General features: G+C 42.3%; 2 protein-coding genes across 6 annotated transcripts in view; one reads left to right on the forward strand and one right to left on the reverse strand.

Moving 5' to 3' along the window:
• The window catches only part of RASSF4 (Ras association domain family member 4), a 111186-nt gene that overhangs the window by 34324 nt on the left and 49274 nt on the right, over positions 1 to 27588 (reverse strand). The window contains exons 1-2 of one of the 4 annotated variants that reach the window (XM_069980817.1): positions 14603 to 14667; positions 5703 to 5781 (exon numbers count right to left, since the gene is read on the reverse strand). In XM_069980817.1, coding sequence (XP_069836918.1) covers positions 5703 to 5781; positions 14603 to 14660 — 137 coding nt within the window. In that variant the 5' untranslated portion in view covers positions 14661 to 14667. Of the gene's footprint in view, positions 1 to 5702; positions 5782 to 5879; positions 6457 to 14024; positions 14115 to 14602; positions 14668 to 27588 lie in introns of those variants that run through there. The other 3 variants (XM_069980820.1, XM_069980819.1, XM_069980818.1) reach the window with 3 other exon arrangements.
• LOC138799520 (platelet factor 4-like) lies at positions 20330 to 27472 on the forward strand. 2 transcript variants are annotated; one of them, XM_069980815.1, is made up of 4 exons: positions 20330 to 20440; positions 22540 to 22648; positions 23808 to 23885; positions 25506 to 27472. In XM_069980815.1, the coding sequence occupies exons 1-4, from the start codon at positions 20377 to 20379 to the stop codon at positions 25633 to 25635; spliced, it is 381 nt and encodes a 126-aa protein (XP_069836916.1). In that variant the 5' UTR covers positions 20330 to 20376; the 3' UTR covers positions 25636 to 27472. The 2 variants fall into 2 exon arrangements, with proteins under 2 accessions (XP_069836916.1, XP_069836917.1); XM_069980816.1 differs by having other exon boundaries at positions 20361 to 20459.

Genomic DNA, 27588 nt, shown 5'->3' on the forward strand with positions numbered 1-27588 from the left:
CTATATTACTATGATTACTGTGATATTTTCTATCACAGTAATCATAGTTCAGTGACAGAGACCCACTTTAAAATTTTCAGAGTTGGCTGCTTCTGGAGCGCATGCGCACTTCAGAAGCAGCCTGGACGTTGAGGAGGAAGGACCTTCCAGGATCAGGTGAGTATATTGGGGGTGGGGGGCGACTTTGGGGGGACAGACACATCACTTTTTATCCCGTCACCAATCATTTATGGTGACAGGGGATAAAAAATGCCGGGAGCACATGGTACAAGCGATCAGCAGTATATAGTATATACCGCTGATCGCTTGTACCGGGACCCCCAGGGGGTCACCGATCACTGCCCCATGGATTCACGGCTGGGGGAGATGAAAGGCAGCGGCGGCAGCGGCAATGCCAGTTACCGACGGCCGCTGCTATGAAGTTAATAGCGGCGATCGTCGGTAAGGGGGGCGTCTGAGACGGACCCCACACACTGCCCCAACCCCTCAGCTACCTCCGGTAGCTGGGAAGATGGGGTGGGGGCCTTCCCGGACCCGCAATCTTATTCTCTGCCATAGCCGTAAAAAGCTGATGGCAGCAGAATAAGGCCCCTTAGTTACCACCGTAAAAAGCCGTATCGGCGGTCACTAAGGGGTTAATATGCTTGATACAGCACTCTGAGAACAGCCAGCTTCTCTAGCAATTAACTTTTGTGGCTTACCCTCCTTGTGGAGTGTGTGAATGACTGCCTTCTGGACATCTGTTAAGTCAGCAGTCTTCCCCATGATTGTGTTGCATACTGAAACAGACTATGGGACTTTTTATAACACTTAGGAAGCCATTGCAGGTGTTTTGGATTAATTATTCTAATTTTCTGAAATACTGACTTTTAGGTTTTTCTTGTCTGTAATCCATAATCATCAACCTGAACAGAAATAAATGCTTGAAAAAGTTCACTCTGTATGTAATGACTATAGAATATATGAGGTCACTTTTTGAATTGAATTACTGAAAAAATATTTTTTTCTTGATATTCTAATTTATTGCAAACCACTGTAGCTATCAGGTACATAGCTTTAAGATTTTTACAATAGTATCACCGAGCGGAGTGCAGAAAGTCACACTAGGGGTGGGAGGCCCACCTCCAGTGCTTCGGGCCGGTGCCCGAGAGTAGACAGGTGCCATGCACGGGAACTGGGCCATGGTTCAAGAAAAGGACAGACATCCCCGCACCAGCGCCAGTTTATTGATGCAAAAATCCTAAAGGGATGTACCTGATGGTACATTCTCTTTGAGTTGTCAGCTTAATCTCTGATATTTGAAGTACATTAAATGCTTTTAAGACCTTCATGTCGCAGCCAATTTTCATTTTTGCACTTTTGTTTATTCCTCCTCATGTTTAAAAAGCTATAACGCTTTCATTTTTTCACCTGCATGAGCTCCTATTGTTTGCACTTTGTACCAGATGTACTTTGTAATGACATACTTAATTTTTCAAAAAATATGCTGTGAAACAAAAAAAATTATTTATGGTGCGTTCACACCAACAGGATCTGCAGCTGATTTTCTGCAGCAGATTTCATTTCAATAACTGAACACAGCATCAAATCTGCTGCAGATCCTGTAGGTGTGAACGCACCCTTAAGAGGTGAAATTTTCTTTCCAAATTTCACGTTATGTGTTTACACCCTTGCCATGCCATGCAGTAAAACTGACATCTTATCTATATTCCTCAAGTCTGTACAATTACAACAGTAGGCAATAATGTATATGCCAATTTTTTATCCCTTTTTGCAATAATGTATATGCAAATTTATCACTTTTGCAGGTTTTTGTACTTATGCCAATTACCCTGCAAGATGCTAATTTAATTGTCTGGGTGATTCTGCACGCAGCAATAATAAATATGCTGAAGGCAGCCTCTAACGATCGCTGAATACAGACAGCCCATGAGGAATAGCTGAGGACCCAGGCTGCCTGTAGAACGGATTGGCTCTCCATGATCCTGGTGTGGGGCCCATCTGGCCACCGGACCACCAATGATAGGTAATGATAGGTCATTTAAATGCTGCTGTCAGTTTTGGCAGCAGCATTTTAATGGTTCAGTAGTTGGCACTACTACTGTCTCTATGATAGCAAGATTTTACACATTTTATGAAATCCAAGTCTAAAACACACCAATGGCCTAGAAAAAAATGCCATTCTGGAAGAACTTTCACAATAAGATTAGGATATGTTAGAAACACCTATCATACTGGAAGAACTGAGTTCGGCACATCTGTAAATAAAAAAATCCCTGTGGCATATGCTTGCTTGTAGAGGTATAAAAGAACCATAAAAATACTTCTACCTAATCTATTGGGAGTGTTTCCATATTGACACCGAGAACTGCCCCCTTCTATAATAGAACTTATCACTGCAAAAACAATTCAGAAATCCCCAGGTAGCTGAATCATACAGACTGACTATGTTGTCAAAGTCCTCAACAATAAATGTGGGAATAAATTCCTACAAAAACATTTGAAAGTCTGGAATGAAGCCATCTCTGGGTTTCTCAGCAGGGAATATGCTTTGGCCTTAAAGCAAACCTGTCACTTAGTTTTGATTGGTTGGTGTCTCGGTGTTGAGATCCCCATTAATCATTAGTAGTGATAAGCAACCTTGGAGAGCTGAACCTAAACGCTTGTCATTTTACTCCAAACAGCTGGAGAAGTTGGGTGCAGCCCTTGGGAGTCCTGGAAACCGTGGATACAGCCATAGGCTGCATCCATGTTTTCCTGGCAGCCAAAAACAATTCAGAGCGTTCGTCAATTTTTTGGTTGTCATTAGAACAAGCAAGCAGAAATTGGCGGGTAGTTTGCTTTACTTCTCGGCTTGCAGCAATTTCCACAGACAGCCTCATAGAGGTATCTTGTGGGTAGAAGTTGTATTTAATAACTAAATCCAGTATTCACGTTATCAGCAATTATTTATCTGGGCAGTTTAGTCTGTCCCCTGTTGTCCCTGCTCCATGTGCTGGTAGTGGAACAGCTGGCAGTAGCTTCTAATCTTGTTTCTAAGGGAAGCAGCAATGTCCCTTACAGCTAATATTGGGAAACTACCTGGTTTAATAAAGGGGTAATTCTATCTCAACTTACATATTTTTCGGTTTACTATAAAATAAAACGAAGCTGAAAAAAATATTTGTAGGGTGAAACTGATCCCCCAACCTTTTTCCAGGAATTCACAATCTTTGTGGGATTTTGTTTTCAAACATTGCATTGCATTAAAAGTGACAAGTTATCTGCATTCTGTGGGCCAGTCTGATTACAGCCATACCCAATTGATATAGATATACTAGAAAATTTACCCGGCGCTGCAAAGGTATAAAGTGTCAGTGTGTTAATTAGGTTTATTCTAAGGTGCCCAGGAGGCCAATCTATGTCCTTGTTTTTTTTGTTTAAGGGGAAATCACCAGTAGCCCTATATGCCCCTATATACCCGACAGTTCTGCATTGTTTATGTAAATTGTAGCTTATGCACATTAGAAATAAACAAAAAACTTCAAACATTCGTCCTGTATACCTGTAGTGTATAGTTGGGGGGGGGCTGTATATCTGTAGTGTATAGTTCAGGGGGTCCTGTATACCTGCAGTGTGTAGTTGGGGGGGGGCTATATACCTGTAGTGTATAGTTGAGGGAGGTCCTATATACCAGTAGTGTATAATTGGGGGGGGGGGGGCTGTATACCTGTACTGTATATTTTGTGAAGTACTGTATACCTGCAGTGTATAGCTGGTAGAGGTCCTGTATACCTGTACTGTATAGTTGGGGGTTCTGTATACCTGTAATATATAGTTGGTGAAGGTGCTGTATACCTGTAATGTAAGTTGGTGGAGGTCTTCTATACCTGTAGTGTATAGTTCGGGGTCCTGTATACCTGTAGTGTATAGTTTGGGGGTCCTGTGTACCTGTAGTTTATGGTTGATAGAGGTCTTGTATACCTGTAGTGTAAAGTTTGGGGGTCCTGTATACCTGTAGTGTATAGTTTTGGGGTCCTGTATACCTGTAGTATATAGTTGATGGAGGTCCTGTATACCTGTAGTGTATACTTTTGGGGTCCTGTATACCTGTAGTGTATAGTTGGTGGAGGTCCTGTATACCTGTAGTGTATACTTTTGGGGTCCTGTATACCTGTAGTGTTCTGTAGTATATAGTTCGGGGTTCCTGTATACCTGTACTGTATAGTTTGAGGGTCCTGTGTACCTGTAGTATAGAGTTGGTGGAGGTGCTGTATACCTGTAGTATAGAGTTGGTGGAGGTCCTGTATACCTGTAGTGTATAGTTTTGGGGTCCTGTATACCTGTAGTATATAGTTGGTGGAGTTCCTGTATACCTGTAGTGTAGTTTTGGGTCCTGTATACCTGCTGTATAGAGTTGGTGGGGGTGCTGTATACCTGTAGTATATAGTTGGTGGAGGTCCTGTATACCTGTAGTGTATAGTTTGATGTCCTGTATACCCGTAGTATATAGTTGGTGGAGGTCCCGTGCACTTGCAGTTTATAGTTTTGGGGTCCTGTATACCTGTAGTGTCCTGTATACCTGCAGGGTCGTATTTACTATTAGGCACTCGTGGTCTGCCTAGGGCAGCACCTTGCATGGGGGCAGCACTGGGGAGCAGGGGGAAGGAAACAACTTTTAATTTTTTTTATTTTTCTAGTCTTCCACCTCCTGTTCAGACTTGCCAGAAAATCTAGTGTCTTTTCGAAGGGGTATGGTAGTATTGGTCAGGTCTGGTATGGCAGTGTCATCCAGTCACAGTATGGCGGTATTGGTCTGGTATGGCGGTGTTATGCAGTCACAGTGTCAGAATTGGTTAGCTCTGGTATGGCGGTGTTATCCAGTCACAGTATGGCGGTATTGGTCAGGTCTGGCAGTGTTATCCATTCACAGTATGGCAGTATTGGTCAGGTCTGGTATGGCGGTGTTATCCAGTCACAGTGTGGTGGTATTGGTCAGGTCTGGTATAGCGGTGTTATCCAGTCACAGTATGGTGGTATTGGTCAGGTCTGGTATGACAGTGTTATCCAGTCACAGTGTGGCGGCATTGGTCAGGTCTGGTATGGCAGTGTTATCCAGTCACAGTGTGGCGGTATTGGTCAGGTCTGGTATGACTGTATTGGTCAGGTCTGATATGGTGGTGTTAAATGTGACCTCTGGAGCTATTATGAACCAATCTATCATGATGCTAATTAGTGAGTGAAGATGGGGCGTCCTCAGGTTTAGTGCTTAGGGCAGCAGCAGCTGGTACTACTGCCCTGTATACATGTACTGTATAGATGGAGTAGGGGGTCTACCAGTTATTTCTGTGGATGTTGTGAGGCAGCTGCCCTAGCAACCACAGCTCCCTGTGAAAATGAAAGTAGTAATCCTATTGGCTGCTAAGCCTCCCAACTGTCGTTTCTCCTGGGCAGAGCTGCAGTTAATTGTATCACCTGTGTGTGCAGTGTGGAGATTTTCCCATTCATCTCTATCTCATCTTACACGGAGGAGACAGGGGCAGTGTGACAGTGTTCTGATGGAAAACCCTGGATCCTGGCATTCATGTGAGTGTGTACCACCTGCCTAAACATTGTTACCATGTACAACTTCATGACAATGTTGATCACACTATACACTTGTGGGCAAGCAGCCACTTTCACTGCCGAAACATACAGTAAATTGGTAACATAAAGAAACATACCTTAATATGCATTTCTTGCTGCTGATTTTTACATATAACTGCGATTCACCATCACCCATTTCTGAATCACACAGCGTTCCTGTAACAAACAGAAGTACAATCACAGGATAAAATGCAATAGGCAAATGTATTTTGTGCAGATCAAGTAAGAATATAGTTTAATTAAGGACGACAAACCTTTTTATTCACATACGGATTATTATTTATCACATTTCCTGCATGCATATGTAATACTTTAGAAACCAGATTATATTGCACTCTGTCCTTAGTGGAAGTGGTAATGGTACTTGCAAGCATTAGGCACAGTTAAGACAACAGTCTTTAGACATCATTGACCACAAAAATATCTGCCAGTATCATCCCAACAACCTGCAGAAACAGGCTCTAGCTACAGACCCGAATTCTCTTGCACAGAAATCAAAGATCAAGTTACAAAGATGACAAAAGCATGACAATTGTCAATGATGAAAGCAACCACAGCATATAACCTGGTAGGGGATATAGGGGCAAATGTATGAATGAGCAGATAATGAAATGAATGCTGCACTGTGATTGTTATTGGCAACAAAGACAGTTTCATAGATCTCTACAATGGCATAGCTATAGGGTCCTTCCCCCACATTAAAGGGGAACTACAAGCAAGTAAGACTAATCTATTGTGTACAGGGTGCAGAGGAGAAAGGTTCTTGTGCTGTTAGCAGTGTAATCCTCGGTTCAGAACAACATTTGGTGCACTGCCCCATCCCGGCCCGCTCCTTCTAATAATAAACAATGGAGCGGACAGGCGGGTCAGCGCTATGGGGGTGGGGCAGTACTTCTAACAGTGCTCTAGACCGAGGAGTAAACTGCTAACTGCAGGGAAATGGAGCAGAGGAGGAAGGATATACCTTCCTCCTCAGTGCCCTGTGCACAATACAGGGCTATCAGCAGGTCAGATTTGTCTCCGATCTCCTGTCATTATGTACGGATCCAGGGACACCAATGCGTGTAGGACTGCTCACACTGAAGCAGCCCTGCACAGATTAAAGCCCCTTCACAGCAGGAACCTTTATACACATTCGCACTGCACAGGGCATTAGGACAGTAGGAACGTATATATATATATATATATATAATGTACTGTTGATGTGAAGGGGTTAATTTATCCCTAGCCTTCCTTTTATCTTCTTTCCCTTCCTTTGGTTGTACTAGATGGACAGATTATCTTTCCAACAACACTATGTAACCATACGGATTTAGCTTTCTATTATCAAGGCTGTTGCAATCATTAATTTCCTGGTTTAGCTGGAAAAATGAGTTGGCATAATATGAATAACTACTTTGTTGTCTTCTTATATACCGGAGACCTTTGCTCTTTCAGGATCTTTGTTGTGTAAGCAATAAAACAATATCTGACTAATAAAGTCTGTTAGCACAAATCGTGGTACTGCCTTAAGGCAGCAAGGTAAATGAACGGCTATCTCACAGATGAGGCCATACATTTAGTAAAGATACACAGTCTATAAACCTATACATAATAATGAAGGTGTTTTGCAATGATGTGTGTTAAGCATTCTTTTCACATTACAGGAATTTTAATGGTTTAACAGTTAAAGGGAATCTGTAGAATGCTCCCTCATCGCTTCCTCTTCATAAAGTTTGCTTTTTATCCCACCCGGTGAGACGTCAAAGAGGGTTTCCAGAAAATTAAGGGGCAGAAGCAAACTTATCAGCGACTTTATCTCCGCTCTCAATGCTAATGTTGCATTGACTGAATAGAGCCTATGGAATTTCCAGTAAACACAATTGCAAGAAACTCCATAGGCTCCATTGTAATTAGGACAATTGCAAGATTAGCATTGAGAGCAGAGATAAAGGGGCAGAGTGTGCGCTGCCAATCGCTTCTACCCCTTCTTTTTGCATAGGTGGTCTACAGCTCTGTACTCTGGCCCAGAAAGTCTCGCACACCTTCCAAATTATAACAGATCCACTTCAGGCTGGGGCTTGCATCAGGGGACAGGAGTGTGGAGGTAATCTCTACATAGCTGTAACCCCTCTCTCCCCGGACAAAGAGTGCTGCATGTATGTGCCCACATCTGCCCTGCTCATTCTTTCATGCTCCCTGCAGTCTCTGCCAGCCCTTGTGTTTCCCATCCCCTCTATTACTGCTATAATGTGCCTGCACTCACACTCAGCTATACACACTAATGTATAGAAAAGTTTCTGTCATTGTCCTCCTACACAACTCTCTGATTCACTTCCTAATTGGTCCATGCTGAACACACACCCCTTCCCCATTGCTGTCATGTGACCCCACAGACCTCTGAAAGCAGCCCTGCTTCTCTATTCTAGCCTTTTGTACTACGCTACTGAATCTACAGTTCCATCCTATATCTACAAATTGCTGCTGTTTTTTCAGGTTTATGCCCTTACTATACATTATACTCTGTGTAGCTGTTTCTCATAGTTTGTTTCATCTGTTCTACATGTTGTTTAGAATTAAAAATAATTATTTTGGGGATGTGGAACCATTTGTCTGCATTTCAATGATTACTTATGGGAAAATTTACTTTCAGAGTGGATTTGGATTACAAGCGCGGTCCTGGAACAGATTATGCTTAATCCAAGGCACCACTGTATACAATGTAGTCCTGGATGTAATTACAGAGTATGAATCAACGTCTTCTCACTAGTGGAACACATTATGCTGACTTTTAAAGATAAGCAAAGGCAATGGGCAGCAAGGCACCAGACTGCCGCCACCCCCCCCCCCCCCCCACACACACACACACATCCCCCGCGCGCGACTTCATACTTTCTTCACTATGTATTAAAACAAGTCAGCTTCTCTACAGTGAAGTGAATAAATACATTAGACTTGCTAGAGAGAGACAGGTAGAGGTAGGGTTATAGAAGGTTGATTACATATCAGTGACAAATAGAGGATAGTGTGAGGGTAATACGAAACAGGGTCTCCTTTTCCCTATAAGGGTATGTGCACACTACGGAATTTGGGCAGAAATTTCAAGCGGAATTCGCAAGGCGGTCTCTACTTGAAGTTCTGCCTGTCCCATAGACTCAATGCTATTTTGAAGCTCAATCCGCCGTCTGTCCAAAGAATTGACATTGAGAATATTGACATTCAGAATATCATTGAGTCTATGAGACAGGCAGAACTTTCAGTGGAGACCGTTGCATGAACTCTTGAAATTTCTGCCCAAATTCCATAATTATTCCCTAAGGCCCCGTTCCCACTGAGCAAAACTAGCGTGCGCCTCCCATAGACTCCCATTATGAGCGGGAGGCTAACGGCTTTCCGCGGCGGACAATTCCGCCGTCGAATTCCGCTAGTTTTGCTCAGTGGGAACAGGGCCTAATACTGAGGAGAGGCTGTTGTTTCCCTGCCCTTGGCCAGTTGATCACTGTGTAATGTCAGTGGTGGGCGGGGTTAGAGATGAGGTGTTACAACTTGCCTGCCAACAGAACAGAGATCATGTGACCTCTGTTTCAAAAGGTAAGGGGAAGACAAAGGAGTCGAGAAAGAGTGGACCAGGAAATTAGGATTTTTAGCAGCTTCAGGGTGTGAATCAGCTTAGATTATGTATGGGGATTGAACAGGGTTAAATCTTCCTTAAGGGTGCGTTCACACCTACCGCATCCGCAGCTTATTTTTCCGCGGAAATCCGCAGGTCTGGTGGTGCAGATTTCAACCTGCGAGAAATCTGCGTATGTGTGCGTTTTGCGTTTTTTCTGCATCAAGTTTATCACAACTGAAATGTCAGTTTAAAATGTCTCTCATTCTAAACGGACATTTCAGTTGCGATAAACTTGCTGCAGAAAAACCGCAAAACGCACACATACGCGGATTTCTCGCAGGTTGAAATCTGCACCACCAGACCTGCGGATTTCCGCGGAAAAATAAGCTGCGGATGCGGTAGGTGTGAACGCACCCTAAAGCGAGTTCCCCTTTAACTTCATCCAAGAGAGCTGTGAATTTTGGTAGATCATTGTATATCAGCTAGCCTGGGTGAAGTTAACCAATTGAGTCACCTGTCTGGTTACATCAGGTGGCCTGTATTTAAACTGTGTCTGGTAGTAGAATAACAGTCATTCTCAATGAGACTAATTTTGCTGCGATATTTTGCTCGAGGCCAATTCCATAATAATGTTGTCTGAGGTGATCACAGGGACGTAGTTACGCTCTTGGTGAGGTGCAGTAGAAACAAGCCAATGGGAAGACAAGCCGATATTATAACACTTAAGAGCAAAAAAAAATTCTGGATGTCTAAGGGACTGTCTATTGTAGTGGAGCTGATAATCTGCTGAAAGACTGCACTAAAAGCAGGGAAACTTCAGCGCCTAGGTGGTTACCAGGGAGACCACCTAGGCGACCAGGTAATTCCTATTGTCTCCAAAAAGATATTGTTACCAGTTAGTGTTTGTTATGAAGGTCAAGAGATATCAGGGCTTGCTTTTGTGGACCTAGGGACTGCTTCTAAAGTTTTCAATTTTGGTTTTGCTACTTCTCTGAAAATCCTTCTGCAGCCTCTCCCTGAACCTGTGAGGGTTACTGCAGTTGATACTACCCCATTAAAAAAGGGGTTGATTCAGTATGTCACTCCTGCAGTTAAGATGTGGTTGGTTCTATTCATTCTGAGAATTGTACCCTATTTGTTATGGAGAAACTTCTAGAAGACATCATTCTGGGGTTACCTTGGCTCCAGGCCCATAATCCTGAGTTTAATTGGGAGTCTGCAGAACTGGTAAAATAGAGCTCTTAAAAAAACTGTATTACAGATTATGAGGATGTGTTTTCTAAGAAAGAGTCTGAAAAACTTCCCCCACATAGGATGTAAGATTGTGCTATTGATCTGTTACCTAAAGTTAAGTATCCTAGAGATAGGATATATAACTTATCCAGGCCTGAGAGAATGGCCATGAAAGTATACATTCAAGAAAGTCTCCAAAAAGGCTATATTCGTCCCTCTGTGTTTCCTATGCATGAAGGTTTTTTCCTGAAGGAGAAGAAAGATGGAGGTCTCAGACCTTATATTGATAATCCTCCATTAATTCCCGATTTATTCAGATCCCTTATTTATCAGATCAATACTCCTGAGGGGCATTTTGAATATCTTGTGATGCCCTTGGGGTTAAGTAACGCCCCCACAGTGTTTCAAAACTTGGTGAACGACATTTTTTGAGAATTCATAGGCAAATTCTTTGTCGTTTATCTGGACGGTATCTTGTTTTGCATCTCTGACTGGTCTGCACACATTTAGCATGTATGAATGGTGTCACAACAATGCGTTTCAGGGTACAATGACCCCTTTATCAAGTTAAGAGAGACATCTACTAGCTTCTGCATCCGTTTCTGCACTGCTGAAAAGCGCCTCACAGGTTTTTTACCTCCACCGTTCTACCACGGGGATATGACACCTCCACACAAACAAAAACTTTCAGAGAATTCTTTGTTTGCAAAACTAGAGAAGTGTGTGTTTGGGGTCCAAGAGGTGCCTTCCTTGGGGTACATCTTGATCCCTAAAGCTTTTAAAATGGATCCTGCAAATGTCTATTGTATTGTAGATTGGGTCCATTCCCCATCATTGAAAAGAACTGCAATGCTTTCTTAGGTTTGCTAATTATTACAGAAAGTTTATTAAAAATGTCTGAAAAATAGCTAAACCACTTCATGACATGACTAGGAAAGGGGCGGACCTACTACACTGGCAACCTGAGGCCACAGCAGCACTTGAGGCCTTAAAGGAATGTTATACTAAAGCCCCTATCACACGGGGCGGCATAGAGGAGCAAACAAGCGATGTCAGCGCTCGTTTGCTACTCATTTACTGCTCGCTGCTAGCGCTATTACATGCGTCGGCAGCGAGCGGGTAAGTGCAGGGGAGGCTGCGGGGAGGGCTGCCCGGGTGATCGCTAGATCGTCCGGGCAACCCATAGAGGATAGCGGCGGTCTGCTGCCGCCGCTCCTATTCCATGGAGCAACGGCAGCAGACCTCTGCTATCACAGTCGTTTGTAAACAAAAGAGTCTGGTGACTGCCATAGTGGTAACGAGATAAAATAAGACTTCTGATAATGTAATTCTTAGGGATGGTGCGAACCGAGTTCGGTTCGGGTTCATACAAACCCGAACCCTCGGTAATGATCCCCGCTGTCTGTATCCACGGAGCGGGCGGATCCAGCGGGAGGTCCGCCTGGAAAACTGGGATACAGCCACAGCCATAGGCTGTATCCCAGTTTTCCAGGCGTTACTCCCGCTGGATCCGCCCGCTCCACGGAGTGGGCAGACAGCGGGAATCTGCTGCCGAGCGTTCGGGTTCATACGAACTCGAACCTTGGCAGGTTCGGACCATCCCTGGTAATTCTGTATAATGTCCTTTGAATTAGAAGTCCCATTTTGTAGATAGAAATCCTTTAGAAATTAGCGTCCATTAGAGTCTCCACATAAAATAGTCATCAAACATCATCCTTTACATCCTATACATACTGTACATGGTCTAATGACCATGCATTTTTCTTAACATAACATGTCATAACATGTAACCACAGCAGGCTGTGTGTGTGTTTTGGCTGCAGCAGGCTGTGTGTGTGCGCTATGGCTGCAGCAGCCTGTGTGTGTGTGCTATGGCTGCAGCAGGCTGTGTGTGTGCGCTATGGCTGCAGCAGGTTGTGAGTGTGTTATGGCTGCAGCAGGCTGTATATGTGTGTGTGTGTGTGTGTGTGTGTGTGCGCTATGGCTGCAGAAGTCTGTGTGTGTGTGTGTGTGTGTGTGAGTATGCTATGGCTGCAGCAGGCTGTATGTGTGTGTGTATTTACTGTGGCTGCAGAAGGCTGTGTGTGTGTATGTGTATGCTATGGCTGCAGCAGGCTGTGTGTGTGCTATGGCTGCAGCAGGCTGTGTGTGTGCTATGGCGTGCCCCCACACCCACAGTGACCCCTCTATATCACTATGTGTGACCCTCTCTATCACTATGGCTGACCTCTATATTACAGGTATCTAGCATTGTTAGCAGTGTTTCTGTGTGTATGGTGAATATTTAGTTAGAAACACAGAAGATTGTCAGAAGGAAAAGACCACCTGCTCCATCTAGTCTAGTTGTGAGTGGTTCAGGACATGGAGACTGGCTGCATCCACTGCACATACAGGAGAATCTGCTTTATATCTTTTCTCAGTCCCTCAGAAGTCGCCCCAGGATCATGTAGAACATTAGGGAGAAGCTGCTGAGCCAGTGTGATAAATAACTCCCCTGGTATCTGACTGGCCATTTATGAAGGAGCAGGAGTCAGACTCAGTCCTGATAAAATTCAGGAGTCGGAGCTGCGGCTTACTGACTCCACAGCCCTGACTGTGACAAGAAAAAAAATAAAAAAAATCACTTTTTGGCTTGAAAAAACATGCATATTTTACGCATTTTTAACTGCTAAATAACCCCATTAGCCCCATAATTTAGCTGTTGTGCGGTTTAAGATTATTACTCCAAAATCTGGTAAACCTGCCGAACAAAACTTTTCAAAATTTTGCTCATCTCTATCGATCATGCTTGTCTGATTTGTAGAAACTTGTCTTACATATGAGATAAAGGACTTCAGACATCAGCACTAGAAGAATTAGGGCCATATTACACCAAGCAATGTAGAGGAGCTAACTTGACAGATCAGTGCTCGCTTCCTCCTTGCTCGTAGTCGCTGTCTGTACTATAACACACACATACAGGAGCGAGGAGTGGGGGACCACAGGGAGCAGCGAGAGGGGCGGCACAGACGATCTTTAGATCGTCTGGATGGCCATTCAAGAGGAAGGTGGTCTTCTTCCAATGCTTTTGTTATAAGGAGTGATTGCCAGCATACAAGTCACTATCGTGATCGTTTTGATAGGTCATGTTTAACAGACAACGATCAGCTGACATTGTGCACGTGCCATGATCATTGCCTTTTAACATGACCTATTACACCAAACTATTATCAGCTAAAACAGACGGTAATCGGCCAAGCATGGCAGATAATTATTTGGTGTAATAGGGCCCTTAAGCAAAAGTTTGAGAGTCACAACTGACAATCTGCGTTGTGAATTAACTAGTCTAGCATAACACTGGGATGAGAGGAATACAATGTTAGGGTGGCAAGAAAAACACCAGTTAAGGACCAGGGTAAAAAAATGTGATGACAAAAAAATGGGGCTGGTGAATAAACCATGTGCATCCTGTAAGAACTGGGTATTTGTTGCTATTAAACCCAAACAAGTTACAATTTATTAACTGGTTCATAAAATGTGACTGGAGAGGCCATTATTTCCTTTACACAAGTTGCTTGTAAAAAGGCTTTTCTACCTTAAAGTTTCTTAAGAATTGACAAAGGAATGGAATGTCTCACAAGCATGTAGAATCCTTAATGCTGATGGCAACACAGGAAGTCATTCTTGTCAGTCCAGATTTAGATGGTTATCAATAAAGCTGCAGAAAAAAATGAATTCCTATGAAATGTACTCATCAGTGCTTCAGGAACGGAAATACTGCTGTGTATTTCTGGTCTGAGGGTGTGAATGTGCAAAAGTTTTGCTTCTTCCTCCTACTGGGATCCATTCAAGTTTTGAAAGAAAAAAAAAGAAAAGTGAAATCACCCTAAAAATATAGTTACATCGCACAAAATATTTAAATTTATTGCACTTTTTTAAGTTTGTTCATTTCATGTTAAATTTGTTATTGCTATAATAAATTATCATTACTTTGGCATCAAAAAGGATTGTCTATACCTTAAAGGGGTACTCCAGCGAAAAGCTTTTTCCCAGCAATTAAAAAACATTACAAAGTTATATAACTTTGTAATATGCTTCAATTGCCTATCTGCCCCCTATCCTATCTTTTACCCCTTAATCCCCCACCAGGAAGTGAAGTAAATTCATTCTTACCTAATAACTGTTGACCCCAGACTTTTCTGTGGCAGCCATTTTGTGACAATGACATCATCAATAGGGAGACTGGTCTAAACCCTGTTAAGCCAGCCTCCCTTTGTCAGATGACACAGGTAGCTGATTGGCTGAACAAGATGTAAGCCATCTAACAGTTTTACAAAGTCAGTTAGACATCACAGGAGACAGAGTGCATCATGGAGAAGCACAAACCAGGAAGTAAAGAAAAAATGAAGCCACCAACTGGAGCTCCAGGGACCTGCAAACAGCGGGAAATTGAAAAACTATGGGGGAGATTTATCAAACTGGTGTAAAGTAGAATTGTCTTAGTTGCCCCTAGCAACCAATCAGGTTCCACCTTTCATTTTGCAAAGAATCTGTGAGGAATGAAAAGTGGAATCTGATTGGTTGCTAGGGGCAACTGAGCCAGTTCTACTTTACACCAGTTTGATAATTCTCCCCCTATGTCTATGATTGATTGTTTGTTTTTTTTTTTTTTAATCAGCACCGGAGTACCACTTTAAAAATGATGGCCTATTGGATTAGTAGAAGACCCTTAGCATCAAAACCAGCCACGGGGCTCCGGGGTGCACCACATCCACGTCATCGTTTACCAGGCAGAGCTCCGTTTAGTAGTGGCTGTGTTGGTATTTTAGTTCAGAGAAGCAAAGTCCCATTGAAGTACATAGGGCTTATCTGTAATTCCAGACATGGCTGTGATTACATAATATATAGCCATGCTGCACTCAGAACATCATTTCATAACCTTTTCACCCCACAGCAAGTGGACCTGTGTGACATAAAGGGGTTATCCAAGCTCAGAAAAACATGGCTATTTTCTTCCATAAACAGTGCCACTTCTGTCCTCATCTTAGATAAGGTTGTGCAGCTCAGTTATATTAAAGTGCATGGATATGAATTGCAATACCACACACAGCCTGCGGACAGGGGTGGTGCTATTTTTGCAAGAAAGTAGCTGTGGCTTTTTCTAACCCTGCATAACCCCTTTTAACCACCAGGACTGATTTTTGGTCCGATTCCAGCCCTGCATGCAAGTTTAAGTTTAAGTCCCTTAAGTTTAAGCCCATCTATTAAAGAGGTTATCCAGCGCTACTGAAAACATGGCCACTTTATTCCAGAGACAACACGACTCTTGTCTCCAGTTCAGGTGCGGTTTGCAATTAGGCTCCATTCACTTTAATGTAACCAAGTGGCAAACCCCACCCAAACTGGAGACAAGAGTGGTGCTGTATCTGGAAGAAAGTGGCCATGTTTTTGTAGCGCTATAAATCTACATATTTCAGAAACAGGATCATCATCTCTTTTGGAGTGGCCACAGGTCCTCTTTAAATGGCCCCTGCTCCTTCTTCTCCTCCTCCTCCCCTTACCATAGACTTCTGTGGGCAGCATGTTACTTGACTCATAGCTGATAATCTGCCGTCTTGCAAAGCATTTTTTCGCTGGGACCGGGGAGGAGGTGGCTGAGGGAAAAGACGTCCACTCACCTCCCCGGTTCCAGCGGCGGGTCCCACATCGCGGCGCTCCGGTCCCCGGCCGCTTCCTGGTGTCGGACGTAGGCCCGAGACGATACGTCTCAGGTCTGCTCAGCCAGTCAGTGACAGAGGCGGGATCTGAAACGGACTTGAAACGGATTCCGCCTCTGTCACTGACTGGCTGAGCGGACCTGAGGCGTCATGTCTCGGGCCCGCGTCAAACACCAGGAAGCGGCCGGTAACCAGGCACCGGAGCACCGCGATGCGCGAACCGCTGCTGGAATCGGGGAGGTGAGTGGACGTCTTTACCCTCTGCCACCTCCTCCCCGGTCCCAGCGAAAAAGTGCCCCCCTGCTGGAGTACCCATTTAAGGTAACTTCACACGTACCGGATCACAGCAGATTTCACAGCGGATTTGCTGCAAGTACCGCAGCAACATCTGCTGCGATTCCCAGTAAAGTCATTTTCTGCTGCATACAGTACTTGGAGCAGATTTTTCATTCCACGGTATGTAAAGCCTCTTCCCACTTAAAGGAGAAGTCTGGCGAAAATTTTTATTAAAGTATTGTATTGCCACCCAAAAGTTATACAAATCCCCAATATCCACTTATTACGGGAAATGCTTTTAGGGTGCGTTCACACCTACAGGATCTGCAGCTGATTTTCTGCAGCAGATTTCAGTTAAATAACTGAACACAGCATCAAATCTGATGCTGTGTTCAGTTATTTAACTGAAATCTGCTGCAGAAAATCAGCTGCAGATCCTGTAGGTGTGAACGCACCATAAAAGTGCTTTTTTCCCTGCACTTACTACTGCATCAAGGCTTCACTTCCTGGATAAAATGGTGATGTCACGACCCGACTCCCAGAGCTGTGCGGGCTGTGACTGCTGAAAAGGATGATGGCAGAGGGATGCTTGGTGTCCCTCCAGTGCCCTGTGTCCCTCAGTGTCCCCCTGCCATCATCCTCTCCAGCAGCCACAGCTGCACAGCTCTGGGAGTCGGGTTGTGATATCACCATTTTATCCAGGAAGTGAAGCCTTGATAAAATAGTAAGTGCAGGGAAAAAAAGCACTTTATAAGCATTTCCCATAATAAGTGTATATTTGGGATTTGTATAACTTTTGGGGGGGGGGGGGGGGGGCAACTTCTTTAACCCATTGTTGCCCAGTTTCTATAATAAATTGAGTCACAGGAAAGTGAAATTGGGTAGCATAGTGGCTCGGTGGTTAGCACTGTAGCCTGGAGTCTAGGTTCTCTCCGTGTTTCCGTGGGTTTCCTCCCACACCCAAAAAACATACAGATAGGTGAAGCGCTGCGGAATCTGTGTGCGCTATACAAATAAATAAATAAAAATAAAATTATTCCTGCAAAAAACAAGCCCTCATATGGCTCAAAATAAAAGCATTGTAGCTTTTAGAAGACAAGGAAGAAAAAATTAAAACTCAAAAGTGAAAGTCAATGAAGACACAAAGGGGTTTTAAGTAAAGTTTGTTGTAAACTGTACCCATTTCCTTTAAAGGAGAAGTCCGGCATTTTATAAAACCTGGCATCCTGCAGAGGAAGGGGGAAATTGATCACAATTACTAACTTACCCCTCCTTGTGCCCTCGGTGAGCAGTGAGACCCCCGCTGGGCTTTGGGATCTCCATGTCACCACCTGGCTGATGGCCTGGCCACTAAGCCAGTCAGTGACTGGGGCGGGACGCTGCTCCAGTCACTGACTGGCTGAGCCACCAGTTCAGCCATCAGGACAGGACTTCCGGCGGGGGTCCTGTGGCCACTGCTGCTTACCGTGGGCCATGAGGAGAGGTAATTAGTTAGTAATTGTGATCAATTTCCCTCTCCCCCTGCAGGATGCCAGGTTTTAGAAAAATTGTGTGATTAGAAAAACATGACTGTGCTGTAGAGTAATGCATTATTACTGCTTGCAATAGGTCAAAGGATGGGTTCTTCTACTATCAGAATATCAGATATCTAGTCCTCTAAATCATCCTGAGTAAAATCATATTATGCATTTATTAAAGGGAACCTGTCAACCCCCGTGCCGGGGTGACAGGCTCCCGACCCCCCGCTACAGCCCCCTATACTCACCTGATCCCGCCGGACTCTCCGTCATTCTCTATGAGCGTTGGACTCATCTCTCAGCGGACGCGCCAGGCTGCAGCGGCTGATATCTCTGTGACCCGACCGGATCCAGAAGCGGGAACCGGCGGGATCAGGGGGCTGTAGCGGGGGGTCGGGAGCCTGTTTCGGGGCTAGGCAAAATTCATTCGGGGGTTAGGCCCCGAATGATTATGCCTAGCGACACCACAGCTCAGTCTCATTATATTAGGTGAGCTGCACCACTCCCCTTTCCTTTTTTCATCTATCAGGTCAGATCACGTTAGACTCATAAATTTTACAGTCATACTATTAAGTAATATGTATTATTATATCAACAACAAGGAAATTTCCCGCAATTACATTTTCAGTGTCGACCTTCATTAGCAGATTACATATAATTATATTCTACACTTTTTTTTATACGGATTTTTTTATTTGTAAGGTTATGTTCACACACTGTATTTCCATCAGTGATTTTTTCAACCAAAATCTGGAGCGGAACTGAGAGGGCAAAATTATAATGCAAAGATTTGCCCAGTTTCTGTTCAACTCACCCCTGGTTTTGGTTAGAAAGGACTGACCAAAAGACTGACAGAAATACTATGTTTGAACATAGCCTAAAATGGGAGAGGGGGTTATTTCAACCTTTAGGGTATCTTCACACTGAGCAAATACGGTGGAAGATCCGCCGAGGAATTACGCCATGCTTAGTGTCCGCTGTGAGGCAATAAGAGAGCTCGCGCTTCTCCGCTGCAGCCGCTCTCTGCTCCAGGAAGTGACATGTTACTTCTTTGAGCAGAGAGCGGCGTCAGCAGAGGAGCGTGCACTCTCCCATAGACGGGCTATGGCACACTGAGGCAGGGATTCAGCAGATTCTGCCTGTTTTACACAGTGTGAACATACCCTTACTGGGGGATGGTTCAGTTATATTTTTAAAAACGTTTGTTGTTGTGTGTGTGTGGTTTTTTTAATTTCTTTTTTACACTTAGTGAGGTAGTAACACCTCCTTTATTGAAACTAAAATAATAATAAGAAGTTAAATTCTATTTTTTGCCAAACTAAAAATCAACATAATTACATGTAAAACAAAGAAAGCAACAGGCTACCGATCACAGCCTTTACACTACAAGCTTACTGAGCATAGTAGCAACTAGCTGGAGCATATGCATATACTGTTATGCATTAAAATGTAAGTAACTACTTTAAACAAGTGTACCAACAAAATCTAGGAAATACCTTTTTTCGGGATAAGATATTAAAAAGATGCAAAGTACAAACATAAAATGCAAAGCAATGTATGTGATAAACCATTATGCCCGAAGAAAAAGGGTGGGAAAGCCTTGATATTTCAGGTAAGGAAAATAAAAATAAGAGGATCTGGTAAAGATTTAAACTATATTAGCAGTCATAAAATAAGTATAAATAAACCTATAACATAATGAGCACCGCAACCAAGCAAAATGCCCGATACAGGCATAAAGCGACAACACTGGTACATAAAGGGGTACTTTGGAGATTAAACTGTTTTTCAGCTGCAGTATGTCCTGCGGGAAGTGGTGTATTCTCTCCAGTCTGACACTGTGCTCTCTGCTGCCACCTCTGTTCATGTCAGGAACTGTCTTATACAGCAGAGGTTTTCTGCTGCTTTTTTGGGCAGTTCCTGACAAATCTGTACATTTTGTTTTCTCCCCCCCCCCCCCCCAAAAAAAAAATAAAAAAAAATAAAAATAAAAACAACAACAAAACAGCTGAATGCCCTTGGATCCTAAGGGTAGAAACTAAAGCGTTAACTAAAGTTATTATTTCAATCCTTTAGTGCAATTTCAATCCATTTAAGTTTGCATGAAGAGAAAAACATGAAGTTTAAAGGGTTATTCCAACGTAAATGATCATATGATCATTAGGGGTGTCACTGCTATGTTGCTGCTTCATTCTAATATCATGAATCTTGTATTATATTCATCCTTCCTTTCCTGCTTGTAATATGTTTTGTTGAAGTAAATGGACAGCCTGGCAGTGCATTATTATTGTGACATGCTATTTTAATATTTACTTAAGGTAAATGTAAGAAATCAATCATTGGTTCCTTCAGCTTTCCAGGAAGTAACCAGAACAAAAAAACCTCATCGTTACTTTCATACTGCTTTCACTTTTACAGGAGCCATCGAAGGATTGATATGGAGCTACGAATGCTGCTGCTGTTCTCCTGGCTGCCTGCTTACCTATCAATGGTTTCTCATGGTAAGCTATACAATAGGAGGTATACACAATCAAGTACATTAAATCGGCATTCAATACTTGTTTTACACATCTCTAGAATTTTGTAGTTTTTGGAATGTCTACATATTTGTTAAAAATAATTGAGAAGAGTCAATTTTCCACTTCACAGAAGTATATAGTGAACCTGTGGACTGAATCTTTATAGTAAATCTGCTATGAATATATGTCTAGTTACTGTAAAGTGGTTGTTTGGTAAAATTCTATGCATACAAATTCCGAGATAGACTCTATATAAGTGAATACAGCAGTGTCTATAGATCTTCTGCAGGAAGGGAACAGATACACAGTGCCGATTAGGTACATACACAGGGTTCATTTATTTCAGTCTTCCCCCAAATTGAGAAGTCTTTATTATACAAAGAATAACTGGAATTATTATGGTTTTGAAATACCGGTATTATTTGCCATTAAATGGCAGCCATACACTAAATTTTAACAGTGTGTAATGATAGCATTTCTGTGTTCAATTCACTCCTGGTTTTGGTTGCAAAATGCTGAGCAAAAATACTGCGTGGGAACATAGCCTAAGGGCACTATTACATGGGTCAATCATCGTGCAGAAAATAGAAAATATGACATTCTCTGCCGGCAAGGCTTGTTACATTGCTGCAGTGATGACGTATCTGTGTGGTTTATCCATGTCATCACTGTAGACAATTATGGACCACAGTTGAGGTTAGGTATTGGCTGTGGGGTTTCCAGGCACATCATACAGAAGTGATCAGATTTATCATGGAGCCGCTGGACATAGATTGCTGTAACATGCCAAAGGTTTTCCTTTTTTTTTTTATTTCGTTGCCTGCATCACTGTATAAAGCTGCTATGAAGCTCCGGGATGAACCGGCTGTGGCTGCGGCAGCTTTATATGGTAGAAAAAGAAGTTTTAATCCTCGGGCACGCGGCAGGCAGGTAGTCATCTGGGCGGCTACCTGCCCGTGTGTAGTCACCGCTCTGTGCCTGTCAATGTGCTCTTCGAGGATGATTGACAGGCAGAGAGGCCAGTAACGGGTCAGATGAGTGTCCCTGCATTTCACTGTGACCAGCGTGAGCTTGGTAGTGATGACAGGGAAAGGGTGAGTTCATCAGATGATGTGAGGTAAATTCAAGTCTTCAAATTGGTAAATTCCAGAAACAGTTTACAGATTATTTGGAAGCTATAATGCCAACAATATGACATAGAAAATGGAATGGGGAGGGGAGAAAAAGGAGGACCATATAAACACTCTAAACCACTTAAAGAAGATCATTTCTTTAAGACCATTTATTAATCCATTTCTTTTTATATGGGGTGGGGGAATTTGCAAGATGAACTCCCAAGTGCCAAAAAAAGTTAGACCCGGTTCACTTTTTGGAAGGAGACTTGGACAAAATCTATTCTTAAAACAAAAAGGTAAAAAATGTTGGGTCTTGCCACGCTTGGAGGATTATTTTACGTGCTGCGGCAGAGATGCAAAAGAACAACCTCTTTTGTAAAGGGGGCATTCTGTCACACTCTGGGAGTAAGTGGCCAAAGAAAGTCCGGCATGAGGTAAAGAAACAAAGATAGAGGAACGTGTGTTTTGTAGAACAGCAGTATTCTTTGCCAGAAGGTTTGAATAATTTGACAAGTCCAAAGGCAGGGGTATAGGTCTGTCATTTGTTCCCCGCACATCAGGTTCAGTAGCTTACTGATGAAGAAGTTGCAGAGAGGGGATTTATAGCTCTTGTGGGCTGTTTTTAAAGTCATTTTCCAATAAGAAATGGTGGGGATATAGGGACACTAAGTTTGAGAGTATTATTTATTTTGTGAGTTCCAAATTGTGTTTGCCCCAAGTAATGTTACCTGTTGTAGTAGTTGGGTACAAAGGAAAGAAAAGTGTCGGTATTTGGATCGATAAGTGTTTTGGCCATGGTTAGTCTGAGACAGAGAAAATCATCCCACGCTCTTCCAGATGAATTACTGTAGGTGAGGACGGATGGGGTCATTTGTAAGGAAGGCCTTTGCAACTGTAAGCGTTAATATAGAATAAAAAACAACCACAGCAAGCTTGAAATTCACATCCTTTTTTCTTTCTGTCCAGATTCGTACTCGAGATGTCTATGTATAAATTCTACAACTAAACTGCCTAAGCACGTTGAAAATATAGAGGTGAAACCACCAGATTCTTCCTGCAACTCCTCAGAAATTATGTGAGTCATTAAGTTTACAACCAAACTTATAATAGATATTTAGGGGATTCTACCACGACAATAAGGAATGAATCAATGTCGTAGTATCAAATGTACCAAACGTTACAACTTCAAATGGTCCCTTAAAAAGGTTTTTCCCATCTCAACTAATATAGTTATACTTGAAGGGCTCATTAAAGTAAATATTTTGCAAACACATTTAGCCAACTTGTCTTCTTCTCATTCTTTACAGCTCTTGGAATTACCTAGGTAATCCTTTCTTCAGTAGGGATGCAAAATTGGTGGATTCCTCAACACAGAGATGAATGGAGACAGATTGGGGTATTGGGAAGAAGATAATGATTTCTATTATAGGAATGCAGAAAATAAATTTTAAGGCATCGTCCTCCACTTTACATGGAATGTTTCATTTTAAATATACAGTAATTGCATGGAAAGTCACTGCTGGGTTTTGATGTGCACATTCATTAATGTTAAAGTTACATTATACCTGGAACAATCCACGTGAATAGAACGGCGCTGTACACGGGAACTGGGCCGTGGTTAAAAAAAAGGACCGTGGTCACCACCCACAGTGACTTTCCTGCACTTCTTGTATATTTAAATTGAAGCATTCCTTGTATGTAAAGTTTTATTTATACCTGAGGAAGAGGAGAAGATTCCTCAAATTGTATTGTCCTTATTCCTAAAATAAAAATTGTAATCTCATTCCCAATACCCGTCTCTCTTTCTGATCTTTGTGAGAAGCATGAATCCAGGAAGCCACAAACTTTGCACCCCTACTCAGGTCAGACTTCTTTGGTAATTCCAAGTATTCCCTCCCAGGTTGAGGAACCAACCCGTTTTATTAAAGGCTATATGCGGTGTTGCGTTCGGAGCTTCAGGCAGTTTTCACAGTTTGATGAATCTTGGTCATAGTATATATAAAGGAATATAAAAAGTAAGCGTCTGATTGGCTGCAGCAGTTATGTGCAGTCTACTTGTCAAAAGAGACCCAAAGCATTGACTGGAGCTTGTATGGGGAATTGCCACTATATCAGGTAAGTAACCATTGCTTTGTTGTTTTACAGTGTGTTTGGCCCCTTTTTAAAAAAAATAAAATAAGTCTGGATAACCCCTTTAAAACTGTCGACTGAATGCTCAACTGTTTTCTTTTCAGAATAACTGTAAAGTCCTCACGCCACTGCCTGAATCCAAAAAATGAACTTGGAGAAATAGTCATTTCCTGTTGGAATGAGTAAGTTTAGCCCTAAAAAAATACATATTCAAATAAAAAGAACTAATTAATTTATTATTGTCTTTTTAAAAGACTTCTGACATGTCATAGTGACATGTCAGAAGTTTTGATCAGTGGGGGTCTGGGTGCTGAAACCTCTCTAGGTCCCTTAAAGGAACAGGCAGCAGTGCTTAGCCTTATTCCTGTTTTCCCATTGGCTTGGCTCTGCTCTGCAAACTCTGCTGCTCACTTGTTCTAGGAATCTGCAAGGGTCTTAGTACATCAAAACATCTCACATGTCTCTATTACCCCTTTTAGACCAAAATATTTCTCGGCTGTGGGGTCCACAAACGAATGCAAAACAGCAAGATCAGCTGCTTGTTTGCTTTGCCTTTATACGGCACAAGAAATCTAGCAGATGGGCTGCATGAACGATCGCTCATGCAGCCCAGATATGTATATAGAATATATGTAGATCTGTGCTGTCCATTTCCAGATCACAAGCAGCAATCTATACTTACCAACAACACTGCTTGTGATTCGGCATCTGGTTCTCCAGGCATCATGCAGACTGTATCTTTAGGCCCAGTCTCCTCCGACTGTCAATCATTCCGGAGGAGGTGGCGGCTTGAAGATACAGCTTGTGGCCGGAGGACTGGAAAACCAACAGTATGACTGGTAAGTATAAATTACTGCTTGTGATCTGGAAACTGACAGCACAGATAATATCTGTGCTGTCAGTTTCTCTTTATCTTTCTTGGCCGTACAAACCCCCGCACAAAATTTTTGAGCAGGCACAAACGAGATCAGTCGATAATCGGGCATTCGCCCGGTCTTCAGCTAATCACTTCCCCTTTTACACAGCCGATTATTGGCTGTAGGAGCATCTCTAGCAATGCTCCTGGCTGATAATCGCCCTGTCTAAATTGTAAATGCAATTTTTCTCTTTTGCTAGTACATGTGTAGCAGAGAAAAATTTTAAATCTTTAGTACTGCAGAGCTGAAGGCTTTAGCCAGACAACTCCTTTAACTGTTAAGATCTTATCCATGGGATGACTTAACCTATGTTATTTGTATTGGCACAACTGCATACATAGCATAAGGCCAGCTTCACACGTACCGGATTCGCAGCGGATTTCATGCTGCGAGTTTGCAACGAAATCCACTGCAAATCCTGGCACTGTGATCTTCAATGGGGTTACATACCCGCAGCGGAATTTTCATTTCATTTGTACCACAAATTGCATTGCTTTGTGCAGTTTTCACAGGTGAGAGAAATGTTTTAAATGTTTGATACGTGTCACCTGTGTAAACCACGCTGAAAAAAAAAAAAAAAATCACAAAACCGTGATTTGCCATTCACACGTACAGGATGCACAGCAGATCCGCTGATGTGTTCAGTCATTTAGTTACATTCATATCTGCAGCATTAAATTGAGCCATCAAATCGGCTGCGGATCTTGTACATGTGAACGCACCCTTAAGAAATGTGTTTTAGTGATGCCGTTTTTTTTTTTTATAATATGACCTTAAAAACAATATAAAAATGTGAAGCACAATGTGAACTTAATTGTAACAATACTACTAATTATTTAGCATTCAAATGCGAAGTATAAAATTGCATGTTAATATCCGTTTTAGAGATAAGACCACTTTAAAAAAACTGATGCAATGTGTGAAAACAAAATGGAGAAATCTGCCGAATAAAAACAAAAAGCTAAAGAGGAAAAGAAGGAAGAGCAAGAACAAGCGTAGGAGAAAGCAACTGTAACGCAGATATTAAAGTTGGGAAAGGAGAAAAATTCCACACAGCTGGCGGAGGTGCAAGAGTGGTAGATTAAGCTAAATCCACCCTGATTTATTCCTTCAACTCACAAGTAGAAGACTATGTTCCCACACAGTATTTTTGCTCAGTATTCTGCAACCAAAACCAGGAGTGGATTGAAAACACAGAAAGGCTATGTTGAGTGCATGGCCGCCATTTAATGTCAAATAACCATTATTTCAAAACAAGTACTGACCAAAATACTGAGCAAAAATACTGTGTGGGAACATAGCCTAGAACTGAAATAAAATAACCTTTTAACTTTTTAAAGCTAGTTCAATATATCTGCCAATATGTAGAGGCGCGCAATTCGGAAGGCATTCTTCTATGGATTCACTAATGCATGTCCATTATTATTAAGTGACTATAAACATAAATTTTATTGGTCATTAACCTTTGATTGATGTTAATGTAAGAAGACTTACAGACTCGTCTGACAACACGTTGCCATCTATGTTATGTCTAACAACTTCAAAGGGTACTAATATTATAAATATATATATATATATATATATATATATATTGCTGGGTCCCTGCACACTGACAGCCTGCTCACCCACTGAGTATTCCTGCCACAGCCAGTGATTGGCTGAGCAGGCCATCAGTGTGCTGGAACCCAGAGACTGAAGCTGGAGAATGCTTAGGGATCACGGACTATTAAGCATTGCCAATTTTTCTTAATCCCACATTAAATAGTTAAGCTGGGTTCACACTGTGTTTTTGCAGTCCGTATATGCAGTCCGTATATGCTTTATGGAGGAAAAAAAGATTTAAAAAAACGGATGCAATTGTGTGCAACCTCTTTGGATCAGTTTTTTTTTTTTTTTTTAAACTTCCATTATTAGGGTATTCCCGCCTGTTTCAATGTGCCATATATGTAACTCTCTCTCCCATAGACAGGCGGGATTCCGTGGCGGAAAGTGAGCACTCAGTGTGAACATAATCTTAAAAAAAAACAAAAAAAAAACAAAAACATTTTCCCACTTGCTGCTTGGTCATACTTTTACATAGTCTAATTATCTGCCAAATAAGCATGTCTAGAAATGCTTGTTGATAATTGGCCTGTTTAAATGGGCCTTACGTCTAATGCTACAAAAGCGATAATGGCAGTGTCTTGACCTCCCTGCTCGAGAGTCAGCTGAAAGCTGAACCCAGACTGTCAATCAGGGGATAGGAGGCAAAAAACACATTGCACTGTACATTTGTACTTGCAGTGCAGTGGTCCTGGTTCAAGGACTATAGCTGCAGGTAGATTGTATGTTCTTCCTGTGTTTGTCTGGGTTGATGGAGGTCAATGTGGAAATTAGATTGGAAGTAGAGATGAGCGAACCTCAAGCATGCTTGAGTCCATCCGAACCCGATGGTTGGGCATTTGATTAGCAGGGGCTGCTGAAGTTGGATAAAGCTCTAAGGTTGTCTAGAAAACATGGATACAGCCAATGACTATATCCATGTTTTCCACATAGCCTTAGGGCTTTATCCAACTTCAGCAGCATCCGCTAATCAAATGCCGAATGAACGGGTTCGGATGGACTCGATCATGCTCGAGGTCCGCTCATCTCTAATTGTAAGCCCCAATGGGGCATCCATGATCAGATTTGAGGGCATTCATGAGTGTGGATCTGACTGAGGCAATGCTTTTTCTGAGAGTTTTTGAAAGATTTCTTATTATTATTTTGTACATAAAGTTATTTTCAGTTTACATGAAGTTTACAGGAAGTTATTTGATCATTTTTTTATATGTTCTGAAACTGTATACCAATAAACATGCTTTATGTTCTAAGTTGTCCAATTACTAATATAATTGTGAGAAAAAGCCCAGTATTACTAATCTACAAGAGTAAAATTTTTACTAGTAAGGCTGGGTTCACACTGCGTTTTTGCTGTCCTTTTAATGGG

The sequence above is a fragment of the Dendropsophus ebraccatus genome, chromosome 8 (assembly GCF_027789765.1).
Source record: "Dendropsophus ebraccatus isolate aDenEbr1 chromosome 8, aDenEbr1.pat, whole genome shotgun sequence".
In the NCBI taxonomy this organism is placed as follows: domain Eukaryota; kingdom Metazoa; phylum Chordata; class Amphibia; order Anura; family Hylidae; genus Dendropsophus; species Dendropsophus ebraccatus.